At 46.4% G+C, this 11908-nt stretch overlaps 3 protein-coding genes across 4 annotated transcripts; 2 read left to right on the forward strand and 1 right to left on the reverse strand.

The window, feature by feature from the left end:
* Positions 1-176: 176 nt before the first annotated feature.
* On the reverse strand, positions 177-2304 carry LOC100501636 (uncharacterized). Of its 2 annotated transcripts, none has more exons than NM_001196317.1 (5): positions 1880-1984; positions 1668-1782; positions 1373-1527; positions 846-1107; positions 177-708 (listed from the first exon to the last, which is right to left on the reverse strand). In NM_001196317.1, exons 1-5 carry the CDS (start codon positions 1891-1893, stop codon positions 517-519), a joined length of 738 nt encoding a protein of 245 aa, NP_001183246.1. In that variant the 5' UTR covers positions 1894-1984; the 3' UTR covers positions 177-516. The 2 variants fall into 2 exon arrangements, with proteins under 2 accessions (NP_001183246.1, XP_008647261.1); XM_008649039.3 differs by having other exon boundaries at positions 309-708; positions 1668-1776; positions 1880-2304.
* A 4126-nt stretch (positions 2305-6430) lies between these two features.
* On the forward strand, positions 6431-8780 carry LOC100194183 (uncharacterized). The gene is made up of 4 exons (NM_001367558.1): positions 6431-6835; positions 6924-6977; positions 7793-7918; positions 8432-8780. Exons 1-4 carry the CDS (start codon positions 6485-6487, stop codon positions 8600-8602), a joined length of 702 nt encoding a protein of 233 aa, NP_001354487.1. The 5' UTR covers positions 6431-6484; the 3' UTR covers positions 8603-8780.
* A 743-nt stretch (positions 8781-9523) lies between these two features.
* Positions 9524-10817, forward strand: LOC118476031 (uncharacterized). Its single transcript, XM_035964057.1, has one exon. The coding sequence runs from the start codon at positions 9817-9819 to the stop codon at positions 10555-10557; it is 741 nt and encodes a 246-aa protein (XP_035819950.1). The 5' UTR covers positions 9524-9816; the 3' UTR covers positions 10558-10817.
* Positions 10818-11908: the final 1091 nt, after the last annotated feature.

Raw genomic sequence — 11908 nt, forward strand, 5'->3', positions numbered from 1 at the left:
TTCTCTTCATTCACTTGCACACAACAGGTATTGAATATTGATGGATATGAAGATCTATTTTCTTATTGGAGCCGGGAGATAGCACATGTCTGGACTTATGGTATAGGTTTTAGATAGTTTGGTTTGCTCTAGAACCAACTATTGATCTATCTTTTTGTAATACATACGAATAGTTTGCTGAATTATCACTTATATTATAAAATATTTATGTACATTTTATTTAAAATAATATAATATTATTATCACTTAAATTACGAATTCTTTTTACGCGCGTAAGACGCGCGCTAATTACTAGTAAGGCATTATTGTTGGGCACAGGAAACCTCCCTTAACTTAGGGTCTATTTGGGCCCTGTTTGAATCCACCAAGAAGCTAGTCTCCAGGTTCCAGCCGAGGAACCGACCGGAGTTAGTTTATTACACGATGCAGTTACACAGCTATTCCACTCTGAAAGAATCGCTGAAGGCTAGTCCAGCACGACATTTCATTTCTTAGTTGTCCGCAGTGACCGACGCATCAGCCTTGCGCATTCGCCGCTGCGGGTTCGACCTCCACCTGTTGAAGCACGGACATCAGCTCCGGGTCCTGAAAATCCTTGACCAGCAAGCTGGCCCCTGCGTCTTTCAGCACCTTCCCGGGGTTCCTCGTCGTCAGGCCAACCACGGGCACTCCGGCAGCCACACCGGCCCGGACCCCCGATGCAGAGTCCTGCGGCAGAACGAGATGCACGAACACGCACAGACAGCATTACCGTTGGTCACTGACTGTTTCGACTAGCGACGATGAAACAAACAACAAAGCTTCTTCACAGAATTACGATGAGAGAGAGAGAGCTTCATCCGTACTTCAAATATGAAGGTGTGTTGAGGCGATGCGCCGATGAGCTGGAGCGCCTTGAGGTACGGGTCAGGGAACGGCTTGGCCCGGTCGCACTCGCTCCCGATGACGAGCACCGGGAAGAAGTCGGTGAGGCCCAACAGCGACAGCATCAGCTCGGCGTTCGCCCTCGGGGCGTTCGTCACCGCCGCGCGCTTCAGGTCGCGGCCTTCCATCCATCCGCACAGCTCCTGCAGCCCATCCACGGGCTTCAGCTGCCCAGGCGCCAACCTGCGTAATAGGTTTCAGCTTCAGGTTATTCCACTGCGGGTTCAGATTTTACACACCCAGATTTCAAGCTAGACCTGAAAGAGAGAACCAGCAGATTTAGATTCTGAACATAATAACTGAACCTGCAGACAAATTTGGATACGTAACTGCCGGAATTGTATAGCTCTATATTGGCCAAATTGAAATTTAAGTGTTGATATATGCTGCGAAAGAAGTGCCAAGGCTATCGTGCAAAGTAGCAGTGCAAATAAGATGAGCGGCCTACTTTCTGAACATAGCTTCTTTGTCATCCATGAACCGCATCGCCTTCTGGTGATCCATGCCCGGGAACAGCGACCTGGCGAGGTCGTCGTTGTGGCCCCCGCTGATGTTGGCGCTGTAGAACTCCTCCGTGATGGGGACACCGCCGTTGAAGCCGGCCTGCGGGCGGGCAGAGCGGAGACGCTTGGGTAAGTTGGGTCAGAATCAGATACACCGAGCTACAGCTACAGCATAGCATAGCAGGTGACAGAAGCACAGAGCCGTTGCAGAGGAAGACTTCACTTCACTCCTGCACAAACCTGCTGCAGGAGCTCTCGGAAGGCGCAGAAGTGGATGGGGTCGGAGTCGCAGAGCGTGCCGTCGATGTCGAACAGGATGGCTTCCAGCGGCGCCAGCTTCGCCAGGGCACTGCCGCTTTCAGAGTTCAGAAGGCAAGAGCGGAGCAGATGAGCGGTGTCCCGTGTTTCCGGTGGCGAACAAGAGAGGACGCGGGCGGGTCTCGGTGGTGCACCTGTTGGTCGCCATGTCCGCCGGAGTAGCCGCGCTCACCGTCCAAGAAACGCAGCTGCGCTTCTTCCTGGCCCTTCTTGTGCTGAAACCACAGCTGTTGCTGTTGCTGGCGCTGGTGCTGGTACTGCGTGAAGGGATCGCTGGAGATGATATAGTAGAGAGGAGGCGGCGAGCTAGGGAGGCCGACGGCATGCCAGCCTTGCCAGGCCCGAATTGGATTCGTCCACCCAGCGGCGACGGCATGAGGACGAGAGACTGACGAGTGACGAGTCGCTTTCTCCCGCTCTCCTTTCGTTCAATTCAACGATAGGTGCCCGTGCCTGTGGCTCGCCGCTCGCCACGACCGCCTCCTCTGCTCCCGGCCTCTGGCTGTCCTGTCCTGTGCTGCTCCGCCTGCCACCGTACTGAATTGGGAACCTCATTCCAAAGATGACGCCAGGGTATATGCTCTCGTGGCAGTCAAATGATCGTGCTTCCAAGCAATTTCGCTCTCTGTGGGCTCAACTTTCTCGACATCAGATGTTATTCTAGAGAAGCCACTTGAGCAAAGACTATAAATAAACGTTTTGTCATCAAAGAGTCCTCAGGCCATTTTGAATACATTAGAGCTAGCAATTAGCAGCTAAAATTAGTTGAAAACATTCAAACAGTCTAACTAATAGTTCAACTATTAGCTATTTCTAGCAAATTAGCTAATAATTATATAGATATTTGTTAGCTAGCACTTTCGAGCATAGACCTTTTACAATATTTCTAGCACTTTCGTTTGCTCGCTAACTTAGTTTCTGAAAAAAATGTGTTTTGGGACTTAATTTGAGTCAGAACTGAAAATCTGGAGAAAGAATGAGAAATAAGTGAGTTTTCTCGACTTAGTTCAATTGATTATTCTCTAACAATGTTTTTCTACATCGTATGAAGGCCCCCAAGAAAAGCCAAGTCAAATGGAGCAAGATTTACCAAAAATGCACTTTTTTGTGAAGACTAGGACTCACCAGACTCGTTCGGATCGAGTTCACAGTGAAGTCCCAGTACAGTGTAGTTTGTGGAGGCCTGGTGCTCCAGATTATCTACAATACTGGTCTAGAGGTGCACCAGACCTAATCCGTACGAACTCTATTGTCTCGGGGAACTTTATTTATAAAATTCACCGGACCGTCTATAGTAGTAGTCCGGTGGTGCACCAGATCGAGTGGTAACGGCTACTTCAATGGGAGGCGGACATGTGGAGGTCCAGTGCTTGCCCGTTTTGGAAGTGCCCAGTCAGGATCCTGAAGGACTCGTCCCTGTTCCCGGTCGAGTGCGCTAGGCGAGAGCAGAAATTATGTAGCTTTTTGGAGGCAAGTCCAATGGTCATTTGGTCACTTGGATCTATAAAAGAACCTCTTTTTCGACCTCTACAGAATACTAATTCACTCAAGAGCACACACATCAGTCCTGTGCATCTAAGAGCCACATCGAAGCGATTCAAGTGCCTATTCTAATAGATATTGTTGTGATGTTGTTGCGTTCTTGTATTTGTGTTGTTTCAGTGTTCCTGTGTTTTTGCTCTTGTGTGTGTTCTTCTCCTCTATATCGATGTCACTCTAGAGTTATAACTCACATCAATATGTGTACGGCTGCAAGAGACTCCAACCTATGGAGATCCTTGCGAGGAGACTGATATTAAGATAAGGAAGATCGTGGCACTCAAGTTGATCATTGGATCACTTAAGAGGGGTTGAGTGCAATCCTTGTCGGTCGGGACACCACAACGTGGAATATGCAAGCATTTGAGGCTTGACCAAACCACGAGAAAAAAATCGTCGTGTCTTGTGTGCTTGATTCTTTGCGATTGATTCTTCCTAGTTCTTCACTTGTGATATTGCTTAAGTTAACCCACAATCTTGTGAGAGCTATCAAGTGAAAGAACCTATTCTCCTTCTCACTCTAACTTGATTTAGTTCTGTACAATACTTAATTTGGATCACATTTTGTTTGTGTTGTTTTTTTTCAAGCATCACTTATTTATCTCTCTCTAGATGACTATCAGAAACTTCACCAGTAGCATCAACACATGAAGCTTGGTTCACTTGCGAAGTGTGCACAAAGCGAAGCCTCTCTAAGTCAAGACGTGAAGTTTAATTCGAAACATGGAGTTAAGGATGGAAAAGACGAATTTGCTGTTATGAAAGCTCTAGCTCATGGCCGTTTTGGGTTTTTTCTTTCGTGTACACGAAGGTGGAGGTCATTAGACCAGCTCCAATAGAGCCCCCTACTCTCCCTCCATCCCACGTGTAGGGTGTGATTTAGGGTTGATTTAGTGACCAGGGATCACAGGGGGATTAGAGAGGATTGAGGAGGAAATTAGTTCATTTCTCCCTCAATCCCCTTCAATCCCCCCGTGATCCCCTTATCACCAAATCAACCTAGGGTGAGAAACCCTTCCAACCATTCCCTCCACAACCCACCCCATGTAGGGGAGAAAAGATGCCCCCTATATATAGGGGACCTCTAATCTCCTCCATACTTTAATTACTCATTTTTAGGATATTAACTCTTTTTAAGTAATGTAATCTGATAATAATGTGTATTATGATAGTACGAATAATCTATGGTTTTTTAAAACTTTAAAAATTGATAAAAATATATCAAATAACTGATTATAGTATATAGGATAGAACTAGATAGAGTGAAATGTTGAGAATGATGTAGAAGACAAAGATAGACCACTAATCTAGGGTGTAGTATGTTTAGGCCACTTCATGGTGTGCTCTATATTTTTTATATAAAAAATTATAAAATAGAGCACTTTTGGAGCTGTTTTTATGAGTTAAGCATATATTTTAAGTAGGGATGTTTCTAAAACATCCGAGTTACATTATAAATCTAATTAGGGATCAAAACGGACGGAAACGGACGGAAATACCCCTCTCCCATTTTCGTATCCGTATTTTATCATCGAAAACGGGATCGGGTCCGGAATAGTCGGGAACGGGAGCGGGAGCGGAATAAACGGAATTGCGAAAACGAACGAAAACGGAAGTACTAACGGAAACTCATAATTTAATATAAATAGAAATGCTATTGATGTTTGACTAGTGATTGATTGGCAGAACAATAACATAAAACAAATAGATATAAAGAGACAACATTCTATTGTTGTTTGGTTTCTAAATGTGTACATTTAGCTATATCCGATGTTGTTTTAAGACTTTAGATCACTTGTCATTTGAAAAGAGCCGGTGGTTACAATGGCCAATTGTGCTATAATTTGTCACCTAAATACACAAGGATTTACTTTATATACTAATGCATATTAGGCTCGTCCCATATTTGTCAAATATGAAATAAATACGGGTTCAATCCGGAAAAAAACGGGATCCCGCAAAAACGGACGGAATACGCCCTCTCCCGTTTCCGTCCCGTTTCCATATTTTTCCGTAAATACGGAAACAGTCGGGTCAAATAAAGAAAACGGTACGGGTCAGAACGGGATTTTTTCCGTCCATTTTCAACCCTAAATCTAATATTTTAACATAGATATATCTAGAATTCGTTGCTATTTTTAGTCATATTATTAAAAATATTATAAAGGACTTTTTGTGTGCATTGTTTTCTTCCTACAATGAAAAAATTGAAAAGACATAGAACAAATTTGAGGTTTACTTTTTATGAATATTAATAACTCAATGCTAAAAACAAGAATATAAATTTATATAGCAAATTCTATGTGCTATTTGTTCACAATCAAAAAAAGAAGACTTATAATTTAACATCTGAATAAGTATCTGAATCTATCTCTAATTTTAAGAAAGGTCACTAATATAAGGTATTGTTAGAGCATCTCCAACAATGCCTCAAACTAGTGCCTCAAATTGAAATATAGGGCTCTACACAGTAAAAACTACTCCAACAGTGACCTATTTCATAAATTTTTATCAAAAAACTATAGGGCACCCTCTCAAGTGACTCAAATATACTACACCTTAGTGGGCTGCCCTATAATCTAGATTTAGGGCTTTACTGTTGGAGCGGAGTGTTTTGTTGGTGCCCTAAATTCTATAAAATATACTTATTTTCAAATTATAAGGCATTTTTATAGGTCACGTTGTTGGAGATGCTCTTAGGATGCTCTTGGCCATTGATGCAAAATAGGATCTAAATGAGAGCATTTTCATGCACGATTTTAAACCTTTAATTTGAAATTTTCAGGAGAAATAAGGCTCCGTTTGGTTCCATTGATACTAGGACTAAAGTTTAGCCTAGTCTAGGGACTAAACTTTAGTCCCTATCATGTTTGGTCCTATCATGTTTGGTTATATGGACTAAATTGATTCTAAATATATTTATTGTAACACATAAAGAGACTAAAGATTAGTAGTCCCTCTAATCAAATAGGGCCTAAAAAGAAGAACACAAAATACAATTTTGGTAGATTTGGCGAGAAAATTTGGGATGCACCAGACGCCTGAAAGCCCAGATTGGTTCGGCCAGATCCGACCAAACAATTAGATGATACTGGAAGAAAAAAGCCCAACCAGTGTCCCTCGCACAGCCCATGAAGCGAGCAACCCCATCCGCAAGAAAATATCGCGATTTCCCCTCGCAGTCTCTCGCACGCGCCGGCATGGCGACGCTCGCGCGGTGGCATCTACAACCTCCTACTGCCCGCCCCCTCGCTCACCGGCGGAGGATCCCGCGTCGGGCTGCGACCGTGGTTTCCCCGCGCGCGTTCAGCCGCGCGGACTTCGATGGCTTCGTGCGGCGCGCGTGGCAGGGCGCCAACGCGGGGGCCGAGCGCTTCGCCTTCGAGGCACGGCAGGCCGCGCAGCGGCTGGACAGCAGGTTCTCGATCTCCCGGAGGCTCGCGGACGCTTCCCGTGCCGCCCGCGCCCGCGCCGTTGAGATCGACGCCGAGTTCGGCATCGGGCGGCGGTGGCGCTCCTTCTCTGTCGACTTCTCCCGCAATTGGCCCAGGGTTTGGTCTATACGCTCCCTCGCTATTTCAAGCTATGTAGTACTTGTTCTCTTTCTAATATATGGTTAATTTTATTTCTCGCGTACAGTATCGGAGGGACATCAATGACTTCATGGGAACTCCCATCGGGAGAGCATTAGCTGTAAGTGGATTGATAGCTCAAATTGGGTGCTTATAATTGATCGTAGATAACTAGATATCATAGCTTGGATTTTGTGGCATTTTGGCAATGTACCACTAACTAACTAACTAGTTCATTTCATGTTTCCCATCTGCGGCTGCATACTGCTATTGCTTTGTGCCATATCGGTAGGTTTCATCCAGTCTAATGAATAACAGGCAATGACATGTGGACAACGAAATTAGAGCCTAATAATTATCATCTGACTGAGGGTCACTGCTATCCATCATTAGGAACCTTAAATTGCTCTGTATATTTAGATGCATAGGTAAATTGCAATGTGATCTTAAGACCTCGAGGATTCTATGAGTTTGAATCTGACACAAGGGATAGGTACTGATGGGCTTCTGATGTTGAATTTGTAATTTTGTGCTTTGTAAGGGAAAACTTCATTCTTGTTAAAAAAAAGTTTTGAAATATTTTCCTTAACAGTGATGTCAGCCCTTCTGAGCTCATATGTTCCTCCAGGCTCCAGCTGTCCAGGAAATTAAACCATGTACTTTGGTACTTCTAGTTGAATTATGCTTTAGCTAAGACATTTTGGTTTTTCTAGATACATTACTTTTGCTAAGTGGATAACAAAAACTATGTATCTAGAAAGTCAACATTTTATATTTTGAAATGGAAGAAGTACTTATACTACCCTTAGAATATCCAGTTTGGCGTTTTTTTTAACAAAATATTATGTTTAATAGTTAAACATTTGATGGTTCTGCTGGAAACAGTTGGAGATCCTTTTTCATATCTGATCTGTTTTAATTATCCCTTTTATGCAGACAATATTTTTCCTGTGGTTAGCACTGTCAGGGTGGTTGTTCAGAATTTTCATTTTTGGCACGTTTGTGCTGCCATTTGCTGCCCCTCTTCTCCTTGGGACCTTTGCTAACAGGGTTGCCATTGAGGTAAGAGTGCATCTGTCTTAACTTTAATCTGTTATTGTACACTTCTTTACTCACTTCAAAGGAGTCATCAGCTCTCATTGCAGAATGTTGCGTGAGTGATCGTGCTTTATATACTTAGGGAAGAAGTGTTAGTGAAATTCTCAGATCATCTTGCATTTTGGTTTTCACTTTGCTTGTTTTAAACTTCCATTGGCCTGATGGCTAATGGGGCAAGACCGCAAGAGTTTTGTCATACATCCCAGCTTCCCTGGTATGTAAAGAGTGACATCATCCTCTTAGTTTAGGTACGTTTTGTAGTGTTCTCGATAGTTATTCGGTTTGGCTAACTATGACTAGCTAACGGGTGCCCGTAGAGCTGTTTTGTAGTATCACTCGCGCAATTGCAGCATGGCTACTCTTCAATCTTCAATCTTCAATCCTCGGTCCTCATATCCTTGTGGTCAACTAGAAGCCAAGTATGCTTTGAACATACTAGTTGTTCTTAGTTACTGATGGAGCAGGTTTCATCTGCAGGGAACATGCCCAGCATGCAAAAGGCGTTTCGTGGGCTACCGCAACCAAGTGATTCGGTGCATGAGCTGCCAAAACATTGTATGGCAGCCAAATAACAGCCCATCTGGTGGTGCTAGAAGTTCACGAAGCTCGGAACCTGATGTGATTGATGTAGAATATGAAGAGAAGTAAGAACATTCTGCCCCACCCTACACCGAAAAGCAAAAATCACGTGGGCGGAAGAAGAGGCAAGGCTTGAGACACAGGCTGCACCCCATGAGCAATTTGTAGATTTGGTTGTTTGTGTTTTTCTGGTGTACATACATTACGTGCTCCTTTCGAAATAAAATGGAAATTCTGGTGTTGTGCACAGCGAGACGATGTGTGGCACCTTTCGATGTTAGGTTCTGGTGTATCCATAGCTTATTGTACTGTTGCATCTGGATACTAGGAAACATCTTGTAAAGCAAGCAGCTTAGGGAAGACTTTGTACAACCACTCACTTCATACGACGCCAATTGCAAAATGTTAATGACAATTAAAATAACCAGTAAATCTATATGCCAGATCATATACTGGATCTTCGTCACTCGTCAGTGAGGCGTCGGCAGTAGCATGGGCGAGTGTCGGTTTCAGCGCCCCTCGTCGGTGCTAGGAGAATGTGATGCCGTGGGTCACCACGGGGCCTGCCGCTGCCACCAGATTGATTCATGACGGCAGCATGCTGGGAGCCTGCTCCGGCACCTCACCTTGCTTCGGTTCTCGTCCATCGGAGTCTGTCTGTCATATGGGGCCGCACCTATGCACGCCAACAGTGGGCCCGTGATGACAGGAGAGCTGAGGCACGGGCGTCCACGGTGGGCGCCAACAGCAGTGCACACAAGGAGGCACGACTAAGGAAAATGGCTAGATTGATGGCTAAATTGGTAGGCCTTAATGGTAGGAGGATTGATTACTAAATAATTAATTGTCTAATTAGTTGTTGCCTAGTTAGTTGGATTGGTTTCTAAATAAGTTAGTCACCTAATTATTTGTTGCTTAGTTGGTCAGGCAGGTGACCTATTTATAGTGGAACCCTAAGACGCTTAGTTGGTCAGGCAGGTGGCCTATTTATAGTGGAACCGTAAGACATCAGGAATAAGAAAAGTACTATCTCTAATCTCCTATTTCCCTGCATTCTCTAAGCCTGCGGCTGAGGAACCCCTCGCCGGAGAAGACGGACAACGGCTACAAACTATGTAGTCGCGGTCCAGCCGCTCGATGGCTCAACGCCCTTGACAACCTAGTATCATGGTCCAGACGATCCTCTGCTCGGTCCACTTCCACAATAGCCGCTGCCACCTCATCACCAACCCCAACTGACATGCCAACCTCCCCTTCACCTCTGTTGCATCGTGCGATCAGCCATGAGTAGTGCCAACGACTTCAAGGCCCTCACTGAGGCCCTGAAGTCACTGCAGGAGTCTGTCGCAGCTAATGCCCTGACCATCGCCATCCTCACAGCCGACGACACGTCCTCCCCAGGCATCAAGATCGGCTCCGGCGAGCACCACAATGACCGGAAGCCAAGGTTCCAGAAGCTGGACTTTCCCCGGTACGATGGTAGACCGATCCCCTCGGTTTCATCATCCGCTGCGAATCATACTTTCATCAGCAGCACATCATGGAGGAGAAGGTCTGGATGGCCTCCTACAACTTGGAGGGCGAGGCGTAGATGTGGTATATCCAGGTCCAGACGAATGAGGGTACTCCATCGTGGCGCCATTTTAAGGAGTTGCTCAACCTGCGCTACGGCCCCCCTCTCCGCACCACACCCCTCTTTGAGCTGGCTGATTGTCGTCGCACGGGATCCATCGCAGACTATCAGGACCGCTTCGAGGCGCTCCTCCCTCGTGCAAGACCCCTCGAGGAGGCGCAACGGGTCTAGCTCTTCAGGGGGGTCTCCTTCCTCCGCTCAGCCTCGACGTCCAAGTCCACAACCGGCAGTCCCTCGCGGCTGCCATGAGCCTGGCGCGCCAGCTGGAGCTCCGGGAGCAGTATACACAGAAACCTCCCAAGGTCGCATCCCGTGGCCTACTACTAGCCCCGGCACCGCGAGTCGCCCTACATGCTCCGCCGGTCGACAGGGCAGCCGCACGCGGTCATGATGGATGGCCGCAAGCGCTTGTCCCTGCAGGAGCACCGCCGACAGGGCCTCTGCTTCAACTGCAACGTGCGTTACATGCGGGGACACAACCGTGTCTGTAAGTGGATCTTCTACATCCACGGTGTCGAGTTGGACCTCGCCGACGATGCCACCGATGGGGATGATTAGAACACGGAGACATCGGTGTTCTCCCTGCACGCCGTCGCCGGGGTGGCCGTCTACAACACAATACAACTACAAGTGGTCGTCGGCGCCACTACTTTCATCATGCTCATCGACATGGGCTCGAATCACAGCTTCATTGGGGAGGCGGTTGCGCGGCGCTTGGGCCTCACCATCGAGCCGCGACCATGACTCACATCAACGGCGGCCAATGGTGAGCGTGTGGCCTGCCGGGGAGTCCTTCGTCAGGCCCAGGTCGACATAAGTGGCTTGGTGTTCTGTGTTGACCTCTTCGTAATGCCCCTAGCTGGGTACGACATTGTCCTCGACATGCAATGGATGGCCACAATCGGGCCTATTGTCTGGAACTTCAACGCTCAGACCATGGAGTTCCAGTGGGAGGGACACGACGTCCGATAGAGTGGTGAAAGGGAAATGGTCTCAACATTTCATATAATTGATTTTGGTGTTTGACGACCATCACAAACTTTATGGACTAACTAGTTTGCCTAGTTGATCATTTCTCAGGTGCATAAGTTCATCTACAACTAATCCAAGTCGACTGTCCGGAATATCGTAGATTATTCCGAACAGGAGAAGCTTTTTGGAAAAACACATATGCGCGGACCGTCCGCGTTGAGCCTCAGACAGGAACACTGCAAAAAACATCGTTTACACTGCGGACTGTCCGAAGGAGAAGCAAGCATCGTCCGAGACCAAGCGTGGACTGTCCGGCCTCAAGCGTGGACCGTCCGGTAGTTAAAAAACCAGAAAAACCCGAAGGTGACGGGTTCGATAAAATTCATTTTAGTGTCTGTCAGAGAGAAAATCCTCCGGCCGGGTGGCGGAATGCACCCCCCTAATCCTAAGATGAGGAGGGGCCTCAGCTCTTTGCCTGTTATGTGGATTTGGGACGAACACACGAGGACACGAGGGATTAGAGTGGTTCAGGCCGCCAGAGCGTAATACCCTACCTCCACTGTGTGTATGTAGTATTAAGTATGTGTAAAACCTATGAGCTTGAGGGTCTGAGTGCCTGTCCCCTGTAACGCTGTGTGCCTTCCCTTTTATAGTTTAAGGGAGGCACATACAAGCAAGCTGAGCCCCGACATGTGGGCCCAGGGACATAATGGAAATAATACATTATGTGGATAATTAATACTAATAACACCTAAGTAATCACCGGGCGC

This window comes from Zea mays, chromosome 1 (genome assembly GCF_902167145.1).
Source record: "Zea mays cultivar B73 chromosome 1, Zm-B73-REFERENCE-NAM-5.0, whole genome shotgun sequence".
Taxonomy (NCBI): domain Eukaryota; kingdom Viridiplantae; phylum Streptophyta; class Magnoliopsida; order Poales; family Poaceae; genus Zea; species Zea mays.

Bases quoted from the DNA above. Each gene is read 5' to 3' on its own strand.
- LOC100501636 (XM_008649039.3), bottom strand. From the start codon at position 2,121: ATGCCGTCGCCGCTGGGTGGACGAATCCAATTCGGGCCTGGCAAGGCT. The intron at 1,108-1,372 runs GTAGGCCGCTCA...CCTATTACGCAG, and splicing joins AAAGAAGCTATGTTCAGAAA to GTTGGCGCCTGGGCAGCTGA. The intron at 709-845 runs GTACGGATGAAG...GTTCTGCCGCAG, and splicing joins AACACACCTTCATATTTGAA to GACTCTGCATCGGGGGTCCG.
- LOC100194183 (NM_001367558.1), top strand. From the start codon at position 6,485: ATGGCGACGCTCGCGCGGTGGCATCTACAACCTCCTACTGCCCGCCCC. The intron at 6,978-7,792 runs GTAAGTGGATTG...CCTTTTATGCAG, and splicing joins CCATCGGGAGAGCATTAGCT to ACAATATTTTTCCTGTGGTT. The intron at 7,919-8,431 runs GTAAGAGTGCAT...TTTCATCTGCAG, and splicing joins CTAACAGGGTTGCCATTGAG to GGAACATGCCCAGCATGCAA.
- LOC118476031 (XM_035964057.1), top strand. From the start codon at position 9,817: ATGAGTAGTGCCAACGACTTCAAGGCCCTCACTGAGGCCCTGAAGTCA.